Below are 22,816 nucleotides of genomic sequence, written 5' to 3' on the forward strand. Positions count from 1 at the left end.
CAAAGTATTTCACAAAATGCTTGTGAAACAATTTAGCAGCAACATCGGTAGGACATGCATGTGGTGCAGCAATGAACAGGGTATATTTAGAGAAACTGTTCACCACCACCAGTATTGACCTCATGTTATCAACCTTTGGTAATCCCACAATGAAGTCCATAGAGATAGATTGAAAAGGTTTCTCAGGAATGGGCAATGGTTATAACAAACCAGCTGCCTTCTTCTTCTCCAACTTGTCTTGTTGACACACAAGATAAGTTCGTACATATGCTTCCACATCCTACTCCATCTTAGGCCAATAATAGGACCTAGCTAGCAACGCCACCATGCGTTCCACACCTGGATGGCCAGCCCAAAGAGATTCATGAGTCTCACCCAGCAACTCTCGCCTCATATACCACCAGCAGGGACAAACAATCTACCACCCTTGGCATAAATAAGATCCCTCTCAAGCCAATACCTTCGTACCAAGCCCTCTCGGATCTCCTTAGCAAGCTTGATATATGAATCATCCTTCAAGCTTTTCTCCTTAATCCGCTTTAGAAAATCTGATTCGACATGGGAAATTGGAGCAACATATGCATGCACCTCCTTCCTGCTTAATGCATCCGCAACTTGATTTTGCCTTCCGGGACGATGTACCCAATCAAAATCGAATTCACCAAGATATTCCTGCCATCGTGCCTATTTTGGGGTCAACTTCTTCTGTGTTTTGAAATATGTGTTGGCCACATTATCAGTCATCACAGTAAACTTGGTACCCAGCAGATAGTGCCTCCAAATATCAAGACAATGAACCACCGCTGTCATTTCTTTCTCATGTTCTGAATATTGTTGCTCCGCCTCCTTAAGCTTCCGACTCTCAAATGCAATTGGGTGATCACGCTACACCAACACACCACCAATCGTCCTATCCGAAGCATCTGTATGCACTTCAAATAGTATACTAAAATCAGGCAACTTCAAAACGGATTCTGTGGAGATAGCCTGTTTGATTTTCTCAAAGCACTTCTAGCACCTCTCATCCCACACCCATTTAGCATCCTTCTTCAGCAGATCTGTAAGGGGGCTCACCTTCTTCGAATAACCTTCAATAAACCGATGGTAATAGTTGGCTAGTCCCAAGAAAGATCGCAAATCAGCAACTTTTGTTGGAGGAACCCACTCCATGATTGCTTGCACCTTCCTACTATCCATTCGAATCTGTCCTTGGCTAATCCAATGACCAAGGAACATTACTTCTGAGTGACAGAACTCACACTTCTCCTTACTTCACATACAGTTGATGTTGCCTCAACCTAGCAAACACCATCTTCAATGCTTAATGTGAGCATCAAGGCTCTCATTGTATATGACAATATCATCCAGATAAACCACCACAACTCGATCCAGGAACTCACACAGTACGTCATTCATTAAGTTACAGAATGTGGCAGGGGCGTTGGTGAGACCAAAAGGCATCACAAGGAATTCATACGAGCCATACCTTGTCACGCACACTATCTTTTGTTCATCACTTTCCGCAATCCGCACCTGCCAATAACCCGACCACAAGTCTAACTTCTTAAAAACAGAAGCTTTGGCAACCAATCAAACAAGTCCTGGACATTAGGTACCGGATACTTGTTCTTCATAGTTATCTTGTTCAAAGCTCTGTAATCTACACACAACCTCAACGAACCATCCTGTTTCTTTAGGAATAAAACAGGAGCACAAGGAGCCTTGAACTGTTGAATACAACCGGCATCAATCAACTCATCCAATTGCTTTCGCAGCTCAACCAATTCTGATAGGGTCATTCGATAAGGAGCACGAGCATGGGGTCTTGTACCAGGTTCCAAATCGATCTTATGATTAAACGCTTGGCATGGGGGAAGTGTCTTAGGCAATTGAGGAGGCATCACGTCTGTAAACTCCTCTAATATGCCAGCAACTGCATTTGGCACTTCCATAGTCTGGTCAGGTTTGATCTCCAATAACGCTGCCACAAAGGTATCCACATCTTTCTTCAAACTATTCTTGAATTGCAAGGTAGAAATCGTCTTCTGTTGCTTTTTCCCATGCACTTTCCCAGCCAAAGTGCACTCCACAAAGCATGGACACATACCACCAGAAATAACAATTCTTTTCTTATAAGACATCAGGGTTACCTCTGCATTGATGAAGAAATCGATGCCCAATATCACATCAAAATCATCTAGGGGAACCACCATAAAACTGCACTCACTATCCCAACCACCAATCTTCAAATTTGCTACTGTCATGACACACACAGGTTGTGCAGCCGAGTTAAAGGCCTTGATCCGACTTGAGTGTTGGGTAATACTCAAACCTAGATCTTTGAATCTCCTCTGTGCCACGAAATTATGTGTAGCACCCGTATCCAACAACGCCATTACTTCCTTCCCATTAATCTTTGCTGCAACATAGAAAAGTCCATGCTGCAATTTAGATTCCCCGACGGTCACCACGTTCATTAATTGAAGAGGGACAACTCTTAAAGGAGCAGATTCACCAACATCGCCATTTCCATCCTTAGCGACCAAAGTATTAATCTTCTCCTTCTTCGGACAATCATGTGCTCTATGGGGTCCATTGCATATGAAACAGCCAACATTATTCTTAGTGTTGTGCTTCGATTTTCCACCAAACTGATCCGTTTTCTTGGACTTGGACGACTCATCTTCCTTCTGCTTCCTCCATCGATTCCCATTTTTGCCTTCCTTGGATTTCTTATCATCACCATTCTTCTTTTTGTTATTGTCATTAGAAGATGATGATGAATCCATGTATTTGAAATCTAACAAACCATTTGCGGCAGCAAAGGCAGCGGGTAAGGTTTTCACCCCTTGCCTTTTCAGCCCCGCTTGTGCCCTTCCTTGTAGGCTAGAAAAGAAATTAAAGAGTTTGTCTTCCTCCGACATGTTCTTAATGTCCAACATCAACAAACGGAATTCCTTCACATAGTCTTGAATATTGCCCGTATGTTTGAGTTTCTTCAAGGATTCTCTAGCAACCCAAGCCGTGTTATAAGGCAGGAACTGATCCTTCAATTCCTTCTTCAAGACCTCCCACGTCTGTATCTTTGGTCTGTTTGCATTGTCATCATCTTGCAAATGTGTCTGCCACCAAAGTTTATCATCTCCTGTCAAATACATGCTAGTCACCATCACTTTCTCATGGTATGGGCAATGGCCAGCATTGAAATATTGCTCCATGTCCCACAGAAAGTTCTCTAATTCCTTTGCATCTCTAGCCCCATTAAAAGGCTTTGGATAAGGAACTTTAATCTTCGAGGGAAGGGTATCAACCGACAAAGAAGAAGGTGTACTATGTGCAGATCTACGAAGCACAGCAAATTCTTCTTCCATAACTTGCAACTGAAACTTCATAGCATCCGTGAAAGTCTCTATATCCTCCATTAAGGCCGATTGCTTCTCATGCGTCTCCGTAATGAAAGAAGCAACATTATGAGAAAGGGAGTCTAAATTCGCAGCAAATCGTTCCATCTCCACCGAGATACTCACCGATGCATAAGATGGGGTGGCACCAAGATAATCCTCCAGGTGTGCCACCCTCTCACGCAGGGCCTCCACCACTGTGCCATTAGCCATAACTTGGCTCTGATACCAAATATCACAAGGCTAAAATTCAATGTTAATTTTTTTGCCACTGTGCGGCCTAAGGATCTCTTCCTTAGTCAGTCTACTCGAATCACACACTCTAAATTGAGGTTCTCACACACACCCCCCAAGTGTCTCAAAGTAATCACAAAGCAATACAATACACACACAGTATTTACGGGCTCACCCCCAACCTTTTTTTTTGCTCAATAAAACCAAGAAAACCGGCCAAGAACCACGCAACGATCACTACACATTCCTTTTTGGGGTCTCAAGCATGGCTCCAGCAATACAAACACCAAAACTTGCAGTTAACAACCCTAACTGCCTTGGGTATGCTGGACCAACCAAATTAAGCCACCTGGCCTTGAAGTTGTCTCCCTCAACTACCTATGACATGCTGTCACATGCCACCATGTGCCACATCTAAGGACAAGACCTCTAACACTCTTGGATGTACGCCACCAAGACACCCAGCAAGTCTAACCACCCATGACTGTAGGAAATCGCTCATCAAAGTCAGTTAAGACAAGTGCAGTGTGCCTTCATGTGGCACGCACACAAATCCGCTCTGTGGCCTACCTGCGCGCATGCCACGCAGCCAACAACTTGCGCACAAACAGGGTCATGCGCCAACACTTTGCGCCCCCGCGCAAGTGCGCGAACACTAGCCCACGCATGTATCAGGTCGTGCTCGTGGGCCTGACACCCATCTCCGTGCACGCTCGACATGCTCCGTACGCCTGCCCGCAGCCACACACCTACACGATCACTTGCACACGCACACATGCATGTTTGCTCTTGCTCGTGGGCGCAAATCACGCTGTACCTTGGCACCACTCCGTGCCAACACTTAGCCAACCCGCACATCGGCCATGCACCACCAACATGTCATCCACTAAGGCACGCTGGGCACCATCCCATGCCATGCCTTGCCGTGCACCAACACAACACATCACCATGTCTTGCTTGCCAAGGTTGCACCCATTACAGACACACCCACTCTCACCTTGGCATGGTACAAGAACAACGATGCCTTGGCCAAGCTGAAGGACTAGGGGCCTGATAGATTACCACCTCTACAATAGGCAAATAGCATTTTTTATTATTTATTTATCAAATTTATTTTTATACTAGTTGGTCACTTCCATCATACCTTAACAAAAATTAAAGAAGTGAAAAATTTGACATTAACATCATAATTGGGAGAAATTGCTTCAAAGAAAAGTTTGGAGATCTATAAATGAAAAGGATGAAAGCTCATAGGACTTTTATTTGTAAGTTAAAATAAAGAAGAAGAAAAAAAAGAAAAAAAAATGGAAAGGGGATTTCGCAGTAAGCCATCCCAATAAAAACATCATGCAAATTAAAGGTACCAAATTGTGGAGGGCATGAGCTCGTAAATCTAATGTTAATTAATCATACCATCAGTTGCAAAATTGGGCAGATACACCATCATCTCCCAATTCAACCTACACCAATTAATTCTTTACTTTTAAGCTTTGAAAAAGAATCTGATTAAATTACTTTAAGAAATCTTTATATATACATATATAATATGTTTTATGTTTCTTTGGCTGTATATGTATATATTGATTCATTTGGACTACTTTTTCAACATACTGATTAAGATTTGAATTTATATGCATCTTCAAACTCAATAATACAACCTACAGTAATACACATTTTGTTTCCAAGTGTCAACCCTTCAAAAAATCGTAATTTACTTAGGTCCCATCAAGGGTATGAAAATGGACACCTCATGATCGTGATGGTTTTGACGTGTATAATTGGCCAGCCTCAAAGTAATATTTCTAATAGGGTCCACCAAGACTGTAGGTTTATGACGGTTTCGTTACTCATGTACTGTTTACGAAGCTTCCTGATCATTATTTAATTGAACACCTAAATTACGTTCAAAAAGAAATTTCTAAAATTAAAATATTACACTATCGAATAATCTGGTGAAGGGTACATATATATGTTACATAGAGATGGAATACAATCATGAGCAAAAAAAAAGAAAAAAAAGAAAAAAAAAACACCTTGTGCTTTTTAGAATCTCAGATATTTTAGCCAGCTTGGAGTTAAGAAGCATATTGGAATAAAATATGAAAACGCGAATTAAAAAACCGAATGCATTCAGAATGCTTAATCTAATAAAAGAAGAATGAATGCCAGAAGAAAAAAAAAAAAAAATCATGGAGAGAATGATATATAGATAATTAAACTTTAATCATATACAGATGATGAACATGAAAGGCACATGATGAGGCAATAAAGGCACGGCGCATGTCATGGAGGCTGTACTACATTTTTTTTTTTTTTTTTTTCTGTTTTTGTTTTTTTAGATCTCTTCCAAAGTTTGTCCTGCCTCATAATCGTGTGCCCTTTATGTCTTTATTCATAGTATTTTTTATTTAAAAATAAATTGTTTAATTCATAATAATTCATCGTCAACATGTTGTAATTTATGATCGTGCATAACAGTGTAATGACAAATTCACAAATGTATGGGGAATAATTTAATATTCAAATTGCACAAGCCCATTCTCAGGTAGCCTGAAAATTGTTGTTTGATGTGCATTGCATGGCCTACTCTTAACATTGTAATAATGGACAAAACTTTCAGTTTTCTATAGCAGGAAATTCGTAAACCAGTTTACAGAGTTCCGGTTTCATGTGCAAAATAGGTTATTTAGTCACTTTTTACGCAGTAAGTCTTAGCTCATTTTGGAACCTTATATGCACCCCCTTTCAATATCTTTCTTAATTTGTCTATATGGCCTAAACTTCCCTGGACTTTATATGCTGTCTTCGAACATGGGTAATGGATATTCCAGACTCAGGTGAAATTGACTTTAGGTGAAACCAAAATTGCAGGCAGTATTTTAAATTTTCCAGTTGCAGGAAATGATATTAATTAACGTACACACACATATATATATATATATATATATCCATACACCAAAATATATATTATAAAACTTAAGGTGCAAAATTGAGATTTAGTCACTTTTAAGGGAACAAGGGGAATTTTTTTTGCAATTTGTTATCGCTCTGGCTGAAAGCTCTGCTTCGATTGACTCCATGCACACCCACTGCTTTCATGGATTTTTGTCAGTTTTTGTCACCCAGAAGAAACTGTATCTTATACATACATAAAGACAGTCCAGACAAGTTGTAAATGTGCGATATATAGGACCCAAAAAATAAAATAAAATTTGGATGGTTCCATTTTTCTGTTTTGGCAATTTGTGCAAACGAAATGGATTCTATATGTGGCGGTCATCATCTAAGTAACCAAAAACGTGACGAACCGGATTTCCACACACACATATATATATATATATATATAATCGATAATTCGTCCATACTAGTCTCTATATAAATTTGGTCCCGTTTTTCTAACATTGTGTATTATACAACAAATATAATTAAGAAAGAAGAAAAACTTATTTGTTTTAAGTTGTGGAAAGAGACGTAACTCCACGTCCAAGAAGAAAGAAAGATAATATTGATGTAAACGTTTATGGGCACAATTGTAGAATCTTGAGTTGAAAATGTTTAAATATTGAGTTATAGAGATAACTTTTTATTCGGGCATGTAAAAAAAAAAAAAAAAAAAAAACTACGGTACAGGGGTTTGTCATTATATATAATTACTGGTTATCCATAGATTCTGTGTACCTCGATCGCCATAAGTATGAAGCTCATGTCTTGATATATATATATATATATATATGTATGTATGTATATTTTTTAGTTAACTACTTTTCTTCCATGACTAGTACAAATTTGCGAACAAGTACCTTACATTCCACAGAATTATATCTTCCATAAAACCAATTAATTTCCATCGCTTATTTTATACACATCAAAATGACATTATTAATTATTTTTTCTTTCTAGTTTTATATAAAGGATCAAAGTGTTAACAAAAACAAAATTTAGCCACATGAGGCTCATGATAAGAATAAAGTCATGATGGAGAAAAATAATCTTTAGGTATAACCGTTGTTTCATATTGCAGTGCGGTGGTCAATATAACACTTAAATATGTTCAACAACTAATCTTTACACAAATAAAACTTAAAAATATGTTCACCCCTTCAAAAAGGCATAATAGATGTTTGATTTATTAATGGTTTGTTTCAACACATGATTAACCTTATAATTATTATAAATAAGACTTCATCCACTATACCATAATTTAAAATCTGCATTTTCAGTTGTCTAAATTTCCACTGTTAATTTCTGTGAGACATTATTTCAACTGTGGGCCGGACCTAGGCAAGATAATGATATGATGGACCCATAATAGAGATAAAGTCAGATCATCCGTGTATCACTTATTTTTAGATGGTTTTTTCACAAATTTTTAAACACATAGTAAAAATTATTAAAAAAAAAAAATTTAAAACATTAAATCATATCAATCAATTTTTACCATAATATAAAAAGTCTATTGTTTTATGTGTAAGTTTTTGCATCTTAAAAAAAAAAAAAGGAAAAAACAGCAAGCGATTGTCCTTGCGAAATTAAGAAGACAAGCGATGCAACTCATTGTTCTTGTCTGCATTTCCAAAGTGGAAATGAAATATGGTCATTGCATTTACCAAAAAACTAATATATTATATAATCATTGCCTTTCGGTTTTCCCTGCACCAACATATTATTCAAGTGCATATCCCAATATTACCTTTTCCCCCCAAAAAAAAAAAAAAAACAAAAAGAAATTATATTTTTTAACAAACAAAATGCAAATAAAATACCGAACCCCTGATAGTATATATGCTTATCTACCTGCTCGTATATACTGGTCGGTGCAAATCCCACCACAAGGCAAATTTGGGGTAATCTATATGGCGAATCAGAAATAGACAAGTAGGGGGAGGCTGGGGTGTATTTCCTTTTCTATTCTTATCACTGTTTGAGTTATGATTTTCTATGGTACGTGATTCACAAGGAAGAAAGAGAAAGTTTGGAGGTATCACTGTCACTTCCACTTAAATCATCCAGATAGATTAATAAATGGACGGTGAAGGAGAAAAATATAGATTATGGGTATCTATCCAAATGCGGTTGTTGTTTGAACAATGGGTTGCTATGGAAGTTGCACAATCAACATTTAATCATGTACTATTATATTTATGGTGGGGAAAAAGTATCTCCAAACGACGGTACAATGTCATCGTCTTTCACCAAAACTTGTTTGTTTCTTTCTCGTAATTCTTTTTTAATTATTTTAAATTTGGACAGCTCAATTTCATGCTTCGGTGCTGATTTTGTAAGCTTTTATTAATTATGAAGCTCCAAAGATAAGGGAACTCGTTGTTGCAAACATCATGGCCAGGTAGGCCTACCTAAGCAAACATAAATGTCCTTTCACAATTAGAAAAAACTTTTGGGCTCAAAAAACGATGATTAAGAATTAATTGAAAGGAAAAAAAAAGCAGGGGATATGAGTTTTCAGATCTGATCAGGGCTTAAAAGGATATATGTAAAAGACACAAAGTCTCTTTTGATTTCAATGGCTACCGTGCATATATTTTATATATATTTTTATTTATAATATGGGAAGGAGAATTTTCATCCAAATGGAATATGTATTCTCGATGATTTTATACCATGCATATTGTATGGTAGGAAATATTTACATTGCAATGTAATATCATGTGCATATTGAAATATCAAGGAACGAAGAACCACAAATTCCAAAAAATCTTTTAAGGTTTTACTCCACCCCAACCCCCTAAGAAATAGGCACGATATTCTTAAAGTGGCTGAGTAAAAAGGAATAAGTGAGACAAATAGAATCATGAGAGAATCCTGAGATGTCCATGTGTTTAGTCGGGAAAGTTTAAAGCAGAGAGACTGGTTTATCCTCACTCAGTAAAAACTGAAGTAGAGGAAGAAGTTTGATGCGGTCCCAAGGAGACAATGTATAGGACAAAGGAGTTTGCAAGTGTGACAAAATTCCAAAACACATCGAAAAAGAAAGGGTATAAAAAGGTCTACTCATGATTGGACTGCATTGCATACCACCATTTAGTCCATGATCTGTACTGATGGGTATGTATTGGTTCAGTAGGAGTCTTACCCTTTTGTCGTCATCTATGCATAATAGAACATGGCCAAAAAAAATAAAAAAAATAAAAAAAGGAAAAAAAAAATATTTTGCATAATAGGAATTCTCACACCAAAAAGCTAATCCGCGTTCGGCTTCCCTTCCTTTCAATATAGAAGTGTTGAATAATAATCTTTCTAATGGATTCTAATTAAAAGAAAAAAAAAAAAATTCTACTCGATTGTGTCTTTTTCTATCAAAATGAGGTTGGCCATTTTGCATCTCACATCCTTATCAAAGTCGTGGGTCTTCCACCTCAAAAATTATTGTAACATGATAGTTCAAAAAAAAAGAAAAAAAAAATTTCTTGGCCAAATTATTTTCTTAGTAGTTTGTTATTTGTTATGTGTAGAAATAATAATGGGTTTTGGTCTAAACTTGTGATTAACCATTTATTTATTTATCTATTGTTTATTAATAATCTGGACTTTTGTCAAATTAGGATTCTTTGTTAGTTTTTCTGTGCTTATCTATATTTGATTTTGAATTTCAATAGTTAATTGTCAATCCAATGAATAAGATCAAACCATTTTATAATCAACAAAAAAATTTAAAAGAATAAAATGAATTCAATTTAAACATGTTTAATGTTAAAAAAATAAAGATGGACGGACGAAAATGAACAAAGGATCCAGTTCTTTGAATGGGTAAGATGAAGTTTGTCATCCACATGAATAGTATGGGCTATTAATTGAAGGGCCAGTAGAGGTATTGTATAGTGTCCATATCTCCTGATCACAATTTGTTATGGGCCATCTATGCCATGAAGGATAATTGGGCAGAATACCATTAAAATTGAAGCCCAATTGGCTTTTGCTCCTACTCTTAAATAATGTAGTGTACGAAGAATCCATATTGCCTTATTTTGATTTAACCAAAGTACCACCCCCTCCCATCTTGTCTCTTCTTTTGCTAGAGTTGTTTAATATTTCTCAAGTATTTACCCAAAAAAAAAAAAAAAAAAAAAAATTTCTCAAGAGTTCTTACATTTTTAACACCGTTGTGAAATGTAGAGGGGTGTGAGGTCGAGCTCCACTCCTTTGCTAGCACAATCATGGAGAAAATGGTGAGAACTCCGGCAATTATCCAAGAGCTCTAAAAGAGAAAGAATGAGATGAGAGTGAGGGAAGTGGATAAGTTAAAATAGTGGTATAATAGACTCTTCAACAATGTAATATCTATATATATATATATATATATATATATATTTATATATATAAAGTTAGAAATCGATTGGGTCCATTTTAAATGGCGTTAGGCCAGATTATCCATGGTAAAATGCCTCGTTGCATCTGAATTATTCGAATTATTCAGAGTTAAACAACTTTATCAAATAATTAGTTATAGGAAAATTGACATTTTATATCTTAAATTTCTTTTTTTTGATAATTTGCACTCTGAACTTATAAAATCTTTGCACTGTTAATTATTCTGTCAAATATCAAAAGCAAACGAAGGTACAAAGTATAATTTTATTAGTATGAGTGTAAATTATAAAGTTTTTCAAATAAAAAAGTTATGAAAAATAAAAAAATTAAACAGGATTATTATCTTTTTAATAAGTTAGTAAAAAAAAAAATTCAAATATAATTTTTCAAAACTAAAAATAAAAATATTGCATATAATAAATATTTTAAAAAATAATAATAAAAACCCATAAAAGATTTGAATATGTAAAAAAAAAATTGCATCAATTATTATAAAAATGTATATATAATTTTTTAAAAATAAAAAAAATAATTTGTATATATTTTAGAGATTTAAAAAAAATAAAGATCCATAAAAAAAATTCTAAAATATAAAAGAAAATTTTGAAAAATAATTTTTATAAAATATGTTATATTATTTATTATATATATTTTTATATCTATATTTATTCTATGTAAAGATTTTTATTTTTATTTTTGAAAAAGAAAAAAACATTTGCAATTTCTTAAAAAATTTTTTTACTAACTTATAAAAAAATAATAATCCTCTATGTAACTATTTTATTATTATTATTATTACTTTTTATTTCAAAATTTTTGCAATTTGCAAGTAGACTTACAAAATCCTCATACCTCTGATTATTCTGATAAATGCCAAACGGAAACAAAGGTGCATAGTAAAATTTTATTTAGTTTAGTGTATAAATTGCAAAAATTTCTAAATTAAAAGATAATGAAAAATTAAAAAATAATTAAAAAGAATTATTATATTTTTAATAAGGTAGTAAAAAAAATTTAAAAATTGCAAATATAATTTTTCTAAAATAAAGATAAAAATATTTACATATATAAATATTTAAAAAAATAAAAAAATTTAAAAATGTAAAAGACAAAAAAAAATAAAAATTGCATAGTAAGTCTATGCTTTGTTAGGGTTTTTTCCTAGGGTTTAATACTAGATGTTCTCTTGTCTCTTATATGAGATTTGGTTGTTCTCTTATAAAAGATTGCTTTGTTTGGCTTTTGTCGATTGATTTGTTATGAGTGTCTTTCTTATTGATACAATATTTAGCTAATCTTTTTGTGTGTTGGGATGGAGGAGGTAGAATCTTTGTTTCAGCATCGTTTTAAGTTAACTTCGAATGAGGCTGGGACATTAGTTGTTACTAGTACAAGTTGCAAATTAATTGAAGAAGATCTAAAGAATTGTTTGCTAGTGCAATTGCTCTCAAAACAACACTTTAATAAAAGAGGCTTTTATTAAGGTAATGAACATGTTATGGAGGAGTTCAAATTTTATACAATTTCATGAACTTGGTGATTATATTTTTATCTGTCAATTTCCTACCATACGGGATAAACAATGCATTGTTCAGGGTGCACGTTGGTACTTTGATAAGGCATTAGTCTTGTTGAAGAAGTACATGATAATTCTATTGGGAAAAAATAATTTGAATATATATGTAAATACATGTGGAAAAATTAATGCAAAATAAATAAAATTACATAAAATAATCAAATAAATTTTAGAACCTGTAGATCCTTGTTAATGGTATGTTCTTCGTAAAATTGATCGAGACTTGTGTGGTACTACAGTGTCCTTAAAACGTTTTCGCCTACCTGTGCAGGAATTTTGTGATGAACGTTTCTCAGGATACAACGGCTGCAAAAGCTTTAAGATCTAGCTCCTCCGAAGCTTTTCTTCTCGAACTATCAGCTTATCTTTACTTTACCACCTTGATCAAAATACTGTAATTTTCATTCCGTGTTTTTTACGTATATTTCTCTGTGTTTTTTCTTGTCTCTGAAAAACCTTAAACTGAAAAATATGTTGAAAGAACATGTAAAACTCAATCTCTCAAACACAGAGTTTTTGTTTCCCCAAACACTCAACTCCCACATTAAAAAAAAAAAAAAAAAAATTGTTTTATTTTATTTTAATCAAAATGATTAAAATCCTCATTTTTCCAACCAACCCGTAAGAAAATTAAAAGCTCAAAATCATTCACATGTGGGCTTGGGCCCAAAACTATAACAATCCCTCATATGAATAATTTGACTTCTAAAACAAAACATGACGCTGGTAGTAAAACTTTGCAGTTGGAACCTGTATAAGATAGGTAGATGTTACTTTTTGAACCTTCCCTTGTGAGACTACATCTTCTTTACTGACTTATGGTAGATACGATATCTTTGAACCATTTCGTCCTTTATGTAAATGACAACATAGCCCACACATGATTTCTTCCTGGTACACTTTAGTTCTCACTGTTGTGTTCATTTTAGCCTTGAACAACTCCCTAGTTCTATGAGAGTTTTTAAAGAATTACGCCCAATTGAGCTCTTTTGTCCGTGTTAAAAGCAAAAGGTACACTAAAAAAAAGTCATTTCTGTTGGTGGGATTGGCCTCCTCCTTTCGTTGTACAAGCACGGGGCTTAGTGAAGTAGAACCGGGGGTCGCACAATTCACCTTTGAAGTGGCCACTCTTCTCTCTCACATAGGTGATTCTTATTCCCAATATAATCAGTATAACTATGCATAGATTACCACACACACTTATAGTAATCATTAAAAGCACATTTTATACTTAACATCTTTCTATCACTGTTTTATCATAGGAATGGGCAGATGATTAACCCCCACAGTAATCCTATCAGTCTTTACAATTGCGTTATCCCATTGAACCTAGATCTTGGGATCTCCAGTTAACTAGGTTGGATTTCCATCATATCGACTTTACTCATGGGCTTCAATCCCATTCCCTTTGATGACTTCATATGTCAGGACCCGTCCAAAATTCCTCACCGGAATCCTAGACAAGCCCTGATCCCAGGGAAACCCTACCGGACCCTCCAATGGAAAATCCGGCAGAACCTCCCCTAAGGGTTGGACTTACCACAAATTTCCTGCACTGAAAATACACTTCTATATTCATCTTCTTATTCCTCCCATAATACTACAAGTTGATTCCACAAATTTACAGCATTCCAAAAGAATAACAGTAACCCAGTGCATAAATAATACATAAATGTCCGAGACAGTATACAGAGCTTTATGAATTACTATTAAACATAGAATACAACAAGAGTGAAAGAAATATTACAATTGCAATAAATGAAGGCAAAGGTACTTCTCGAACTAAGACAGCGATGAAGATCAAGTCCGCTCCGGATGAATACCGACAAAACCTGGTACCTAGAGGAACAGAATTTAAAAATATGAGATGCTAATTATCTCAGTGAATGACCCTATCTACTATACAATTATAATACCACGATAATTAAGTAGATAAATAATAATTAATTGGAAATAATATTTTCTCTCAAAACCCTTACAACTCTCTCGGTTGGAAAAGTTCCCCTTTTAAAACATTTTCACAAAACCCTTTATTCGTATTCCCCGAAAACCAAGACATCAATTTATTCAACTAAATATCAAATAAAATATAATAAGTCAAGCATCCAAAATTTATAATTAAAAGAAATTAATTTATTGAATAATTATGTAAAGGGAAAATTAAATCAATTTAAAATCCCCATTCAAATAAATAATAAAAATAGTATTAATTATATTATTAATTCCAATACAATTTCAAAATATTTGTTTTAAAATTCCAGTTCTGAAAATCACTTGATGCACCCACTATATACCAGTGGCGCCAACAGTACCCAGCGTCCCAAGGTACCGCCAGACAGGAGGTTATAGAGAGAAACCGGCATTCGGTCGCATGGTGTCCCATCGCGCTGCTGCAAACAGGTGTCCCGACCATGGAGGGGCGGCCTACCCTCATCCGATGGCAAATACAGAACAACCCCATAAATCACCTGCGCGCTAATCACATCCATGTGCACACTAATCACATCCATATATCAGAACACCAGTACGTGTATGGTGCATCTAAAAATCATAAATTAATACATCTCAAAATCTCAAATTTTTTCATAAACATACCGGGTTTATTCCATCCAATTAAACTTGTAAAATTCCCACAATTTCTTTATAATCGTCGCCATAAATTCCATGATTTCCAAATCTACCAACTCCCAAATCCACCAATTTAAATATTCAAATTTTTCCAATGGCATAAATATTTTTAAAATATAATAAATTAAATCACATAATATTCCATGGGCATACTTATAAAAATTGAAGTCACCAACATAAACAAATATTTTCCTTGAAATATTTGAAAATCAAATCATGCCCAAAAATAATATAAAATCCAAATATAATTAATTAATTGAAACCACCTTGCTCATGCGTGATAAATACAATTAATTCACAATAAAATCAGAAATTCATTTCTAACCCAACTTTTCATCTAGCAGCAATAAACAGATGTATACATATAAAATAATATTTTTTCCACAATTAAATTCAATTTCCACCACATGAGCATAATTCTGAATATCAAATTAATACAAAATAAATATAATTAATCATCCCAAAATCATTTAAAGGTGGGTCACTCATTTTAAGCACGTATATCAATTAAGATCCTCTGCAGGATCGACTCCACTACCCGCACGTGCACCTAAAACATCCACAATACACCAAACCAAATATATTAATATTTTAATCGGGTAACTACCAAATGGGTACCCGGGGAGCGAACACAAACGATAATCAAAGTTGACGAGTAATATACCAAATCGAAGCTTGAGCGATGAGGATTACAAATCCGGTCTTACTTCTCGCAAGTCGGACCGGTGGTGGCCGAAATCTCACCGAAAAGCTTTCGGGATTCAACTCTTTGATTCTCTCAATCCATCGCGAATTGGCGGAAAAGGACCCTAGATTTGGATTCAGGGGGTCAAAAGCAGTGGAGAGGGACAGGCGGTGCAACTGGGTACTTGCCGGAACAGTGATTTCCGGCGAGCCGCCGCGGTCACCGGCAACCGTCGCCGGCGGCAGCGCTTGCGGTGGCCGATGGCTGAGATTTTTGGGGGTTTTGTAGATCAAGGGGAGAGGGTTCCAACGAGACCAGCGGTGAGGCAAATGGAGGCCGGACGGCGAAGAAATCGGGGTTTGAAGGTTTTCGGCGCCTCACTGGAAAATACTCCTATCCCGGCACGTCGGAGGTCCGGTGGCCGTGAAATTTGGTGGGCTGGCCGGAAATGAGAAGGTGGCGGGTGCGTGTGGCCTGAAAATGGTCGGAAATGGGTCAACCGGAGGTGGCCGGTGGTGGAGGGGAAAAATCATCGTCGAGCTTCGATGGCTCGATCTGGGTGCGTCCGGTGACCGGTGGTCGTGAAATTTTGGGGTTTGGCCGAAAATGGGGAGGCGCTCCCGTCTGGCCGGCGCGTGTAGCAAGGATCGGCCGAAAAATTTGACAATTCCGGCGGCCGGTTGTTTCTCTCTCTCCCTCTCTCTTTCTCTCTCCTCCCCGTCGTTTTTGCCAAATAAAAGCCACCGTGGGTGACACTGTTCACCCACATGGACCAATCATGTGTCGACACGTGGCGTTACTGTGAACTTAAGCCAGATATAATAAAATATTACAGTATCCGGCCAACTTCACACGTCTATAACTTTTTAACCAGATGTCCAATTTAAGCGTGCTGCTAGTCTATGAACTCGTATCGACGAGTACTTTACAACCATACAAAAGTCAAAACAAAATTTTACAATGATAAAAAGTCAACTCTCGGCACCTTTTGGACAGTTTGCACCTCGACTTGTTTTGTCCATAACTTTCAAACCATAGCTTCGTTTTTGACGTGTTACTAGTTTACGAACTCGGGGCATCATGCATTTCCCCATGGTACCATGGTCAACTAGAATTTCAAGTGGAACAAAAAGTCAACTTTTGACCCACTCGGTCAACGATCAACCTCGGTCAACATGCATGAATTCCAATGTGGTTTGGGACGGGGTGTTACATCACAACTAATTCTCTATTTAACTCTTTGGTTAGCGGATCCGCAATGTTATCTTTCGACTTTACATAGTCTATTAAGATAATTCCAGTTGAGATTAACTGTCTAATGGAATTGTGTCTATGACAAATATGTCTAGATTTTTCATTATACATAATATTATATACCCTGCCAATCGCAGATTGACTGTTACAATGTAAACTTATTGCTGGCACAAGTTTAGGCCACCTAGGAATGTCCTTTAAAAATTGGTGTAGCCATTCTGCCTCTTCACTACATTTATCCAATGCGATAAATTCAGATTCCATCATGGATCGAGCTATTACAGTTTGTTTTGAGGACTTCCATGTCACGACTGCACCCGCTAATGTGAACACATAGCCACTGGTGGATTTTGAATCTTTGATATCTTATATCCAATTTGCATAACTGTATCCTTCTAATACAGCAAGATATCTTGTATAGTGCAGTCCGTATTTACGAGTATATCATAAATATCTTAGTACTTTAACGATCACTTTCCAATGATCTTCATTTGGATTACTCGTGTATCTACTTAGTCTACTTATTGCAGAGGCTAAGTTTGGTCTGGTGCAATTCATTATGTACTTCAGACTTCCAATCACCCTAGCGTATTTCACTTGAGATACAACTTCTTCTTTATTTTTGGATAAGTGTAAACTCATTTCTATGGGTGTTCTGACTATATTAGTATCATCATTACTAAATTTAGCCAGTATTTTATATACATAATGAATTTGACTAAGAATGATTCCATTTGAAGTTCTTGTGATTTTCAAACCTAAAATCACATCTACAAGCCCCATATCTTTCATGTCAAATTTGGAATTTAACATGTCTTTTGTAGTTCGGACCATATTGTCGTCACTATCTACTATGAGTATGTCATTTACATACAAACATAGAATAACATATCCATTCTCTGTATCTTTTACATAGATACATTTGTCACACTCATTTATTTTCAACCCATATTTTAGCATGACATTATCACATTTTTTATGCCATTGCTTTGGAGTTTGTTTAAGTCCATATAAGGATTTTACCAATCTACAGACTTTCTTTTTTTGTTTTACAACGGTGAAAATCTCAGGTTGCTCCATGTAAATCTCTTCATCTAGATCTCCATTTAGAAAGACTGTTTTCACATCCATTTGATCTACTTCAAGATCCCGCAATGCAGCGATTACCAGTACCATCCTTATGGAATTTATTCTCGTTATTATATAATAGGTGTCAAAATAATTAAGGCTTTCTTTTTGCTTGTATCCCTTGATTACAAGCCTTGCCTTGTATTTATCTATTGTTCCATCTGTTTTCATCTTCCTTTTAAAGATCCATTTGTACCCCAAAGGTTTACAACCTGGAGGAAGATCTACTAATTCCCATACGTGATTCTGCAAGATGGAATCAATCTCACTTTTTACAGTTTCTTTTTGTAAATTCCTTTTAGGAGAATTTAAAGCCTTATGGAAGCTTTGAGGTTCATATAAGTAAGAAAATTTGAACTATAGGATTTTTCGGTCCTTACTATTTTGCTACGTCCAATCTCGACCTCATTCTCATCTTCATTCTCTTGTTCTCGATCATTATCGTTATCATCATCACTGATAGTATCGTAAGCTCATTTAGACTAACTCAGTCATTCTTCCGCTTTATACGGAAAAATATGTTCGAAAAATGATACATTTCTTGACTCCATTATTATGTTCTTATGAATATCAGAAATTTCTGGCCTATATACAAGAAATCGATATGCACTACTATTATGTACATATCCTATGAAAATGCAATCAATTGTTTTGGGACCTATCTTCACATTCTTAGGTGTATATACCACTACTTTAGCTAGACACACCCCCCACACTCGTAAATATTTGTAGGAGGATTGTCTTTCTTTCCACAACTCACAGGGTGTCTTTACTTGATCTTTTCGGGGCACCTTATTTAAAAACTTGTTTGCAGACAAAATGGCTTCCCCCCATAAGTTCTGATGTATTCTAGAACTTATCAGCATTGCATTCATCATCTCTTTCAAAGTTCTATTTTTCCATTCAGTCACATCATTTGATTGTGGCAAATATGGTGGAGTAACTCATGTATTATGCCATGTTGAGCATAGTACTCTCCAGATGGAGTCACATACTCCCCAACACGATCACTTCTGATCATTTTAACTTTCCTGTTGAGTTGATTCTTAACTTCTATTTTATAGAAAATAAATTTTTCTATAGCCTCATCCTTGCTCTTTAGCAGGTATACATAGCAATATTTCATGCTATCATCAATAACGGTTATAAAATACTTATTAACCTCTTTAGTCGGTACGAATTTTAAATCACATACAGCACTATGTATTAAATCCAAAGGTTCATTATTTTTATTAATTGTTTGATATGATGACCTCGTTGATCTTGCTTCCACACAAGTTTTACACTTATGATTGGAATCAATTTCAAATGTGGGAATATGATTTAAGTTAATTAACCTCCGCAGAGAATTATAATTGACATGTCCTAGTCTACCACGCCACAAATGGAAGACTCAAGCAAGTAAACAGAAGAACTATTAGCTTTATTCATTTTTTTAGGCTTTACAATCATTACATTGAGTTTAAATAAACCATTGACCACATAGCCATTTCTCACAAACATCCCAAATTTGGACAAAATAACCTTATCTGACTCAAACACTAAGTGAAAACCATGTTTGCTTAGCAGCTATCCAGATACCAGATTCTTGCGAATGTTTGGAATATACAGTACATTATTCAGAGTCAGCTCTTTCCCCGAGGTCATCTTCAGGATTACTTTGCCCTCACCTTGGATTTCTGGGGTAGCAGAGTTATCCATGAACAACTTCTCCCCATTCTTCTTTGGTTCGAAGGAAGTGAACATGCTCGTATCTGAACACACATGGCGGGTCACACCAGTATCTATCCACCATTCTCTAAGATTGGATCCCACCAAGTTCACCTCAGAGATCACGACACTAAGGTCAATGTCATCAACGTCTCGAGTGATGTCCTCCATCACCTATGCATGATTCCTCTTTCTCTTTGGCAGCCTGCATTCTGTAGCTCTGTGACCCATCTTGTCACAGTTAAAGCACCTGCCTTGAAACTTGGCCTTCTTGGAGATTCCTCCTTTAGGCCCCAACTTGGAAACTTTCCCAATCTTCTTCTTGTTCTTGGAGTTTTGACCATGCTCCACAATATTAGCCTTCAATACGGCATTCGAAGCTCTCTTATCGGACTTTCTGTTGTCATCTTCAATGTGAAGCTTGCTGATAAGAGCCTCTATATCCATCTCCTTTCTTTTATGCTTAAGATAATTCCTGAAGTCACTCCAACTTGGAGGTAGCTTTTCAATCATACAAGCCACTTGCAAAGCTTCATTTATAATCATCCCTTCATTAAGCATTTCTTGAATTAGCACTTGCAACTCATGTACCTGATTCATTAATGGCTTCGCATCCACCATCATGTAGTCCAAGAGTCGGCCTGTAACAAACTTACCGGACCCAGCCTTTTCAATCTTGTATTTTTGGTCCAGTGTTTCCCACAGCTCCTTAGCTGATTTCGTGCCATAGTATACTCTATACAGGGCATTAAAAAGGTCCTTCAGGACATAATTCCGACATAAGTAATCAGAATTCCAATCACTCTCTTCATTACTGGGTGGCGTATCTTCAGTTAAGTACTTCGTAAGTTCCAGGGTGGTCAAATAAAATAGCATCTTCTGCTGCCACCTTTTGAAGTTTGCTCCATTAAACTTCTCAGGTTTCTCTACGTGACTAGCAGAAGAAGGCATCTGAATCCCAGCAGTTTGAGTGGGCATATTCCTATTGTCTCCACTTTCCATTTCTGTACAATCACAAAGCAAAAATCAATTAGTTGTTATTTTCTATCTCAACAAATTAATTATAAGCAATTTCAAACAGGAAAACACAAAAAATGCGAATTTGAATTTTAGGGCTTCTGTATACACCACGAAAATTATTGTATACACAAAAAATCACTGTTCATTGCCACGTGTCACCGTGCTGATGTGGTAAATGCCACGTGGAACAAAAATTGACGTGGAACTCACGACGGTATCATCGTGCTGATATGGCATGATGTTACATCATCACAGCGTTGATGTGGCATGCAGCCACATCATCACATCACTGACGTGGTGCTGCCATGTGGACCCACGACTGATGTGGCTTTGCCATGTGGCATGCCATTTCCCACTGTTGTCTGACATGTGTCATCTCCAAAGATTGTCACGTGTCGCCTGCATCAGGTTAACATGTGGCATATCCAGAAGGCGACACATGGTGGACACTAAGGTGGTCATGTTTCACCTATGACAGGTTGACATGTGTTCCCACTCGTCGTGTGACACGTGGCTTCATGCCTGATCGACACATGGCCTCACCACGATGTGCCACATCGCCTTGCCACTCTGCGACACTTCTCAGCACTTCGTCTCGCCACATGGTGCTCTATCATCGTGACACGTGGTGAGTCCATTTTCATTCGGGCCGTTTTTCTTGGGCCTAGGTCTGAATCAGACCTGGATCCTAGATTAAACAATAGCCTGTTCTAACCACGAGCTGGGTATTGAAATTGGGCTAGGTCCAATAAAATTTTAAAATCAGTTCCATTTCTCCCAAAACCAGTCCATACCCTTTTTTCGACCCAATAACTCGTTATTAACCCGTCTTCAACCTTTAGCTGGATTTTCTCGATCCGTTTTATTGATAAACGGGTTTTTCCGACTCGGTTCAAATTTTTCATCTCTTTTCCACTGTTCCAGTGACCAAAAAATGCTGAAAATTCAGCAAAAGGTTTAGAAATTCATGGGCAATTCAATTTTGGAAAGAATTTTGAATTAAAAAAATTAAATTACCCAAAAATTTTTAAACCTCACAAGTTTGAAGAATTTTTTTTCCTTTTATTAATAAAAACAACAATTATATGTAAAGTACACATATAAAACAAACATCCAAGTAAAATCATCCAACCATGACATGAAGACATAATTAACAAAATACATAAAACCCGACCGGTTAAAACATGAACGACTTTAATTTTTTATTTTTTTAAAAACCAAAGCACACAGAAAAGCTCATATAAATATATATATATATATATATATATATATAAACATATATATGCATTATATATTCACCAATCAATTAACATAATAAATAAATCAAAGCTCCATATATATATATATATATATATACACATATATAAAAATCCGAAAACGTCTTAAGAGTGTTGGAAAAAAAAAATGAATATATATGTAAATACATGTGGAAAAATTAATGCAAAATAAATAAAATTACATAAATAATAAAATAAATCTTAGAACCTGTAGATCCTTGTTAATGGTCTGTTCTTCGTAAAATTGACTGAGGCCTATGTGGTACCATAGTGTCCTTAAAACATTTTCGCCCATCGGTGCAGGAGTTTGTGTTGAACGTCTCCCGGGATACAACAACTGCAAAAGCTTTCAGATCTAGCACCTTCGACGCTTTTCTCCTCAAACTATCAGCGTATCTTTACTTTACCACCCTGATCAAAATCCTATAATTTTCACTCTATGTTTTTTACATATATTTCTCTGTGTTTTTTCTCGTCTATGAAAAACCTTAAACTGAAAAATACATTGAAAGAACGTGTAAAACTCAATCTCTCAAACACAGAGTTTTTGTTTCCTCAAAACACTCAACTCCCACAT

The 22,816-nt window shown here is 36.0% G+C and overlaps 1 protein-coding gene across 1 annotated transcript; it reads right to left on the reverse strand.

Annotated features, from left to right (window-relative positions):
* Nucleotides 1–1,314: 1,314 nt before the first annotated feature.
* LOC132799468 (uncharacterized) lies at nucleotides 1,315–20,944 on the reverse strand. The gene is made up of 4 exons (XM_060811328.1): nucleotides 20,873–20,944; nucleotides 20,210–20,701; nucleotides 1,617–3,623; nucleotides 1,315–1,533 (listed from the first exon to the last, which is right to left on the reverse strand). The coding sequence occupies exons 1-4, from the start codon at nucleotides 20,942–20,944 to the stop codon at nucleotides 1,315–1,317; spliced, it is 2,790 nt and encodes a 929-aa protein (XP_060667311.1).
* Between the last annotated feature and the right edge of the window lie 1,872 nt (nucleotides 20,945–22,816).

The sequence above is a fragment of the Ziziphus jujuba genome, chromosome 1, assembly GCF_031755915.1.
Source record: "Ziziphus jujuba cultivar Dongzao chromosome 1, ASM3175591v1".
Lineage (NCBI taxonomy): Eukaryota > Viridiplantae > Streptophyta > Magnoliopsida > Rosales > Rhamnaceae > Ziziphus > Ziziphus jujuba.

Bases quoted from the DNA above. Each gene is read 5' to 3' on its own strand.
- LOC132799468 (XM_060811328.1), bottom strand. From the start codon at position 20,944: ATGGAAAGTGGAGACAATAGGAATATGCCCACTCAAACTGCTGGGATT. The intron at 20,702-20,872 runs GTAGAGAAACCT...TATGTCCTGAAG, and splicing joins TGCCTTCTTCTGCTAGTCAC to GACCTTTTTAATGCCCTGTA. The intron at 3,624-20,209 runs GCCAAGTTTCAA...ATTTGGTATCAG, and splicing joins AAGGAGGAATCTCCAAGAAG to AGCCAAGTTATGGCTAATGG.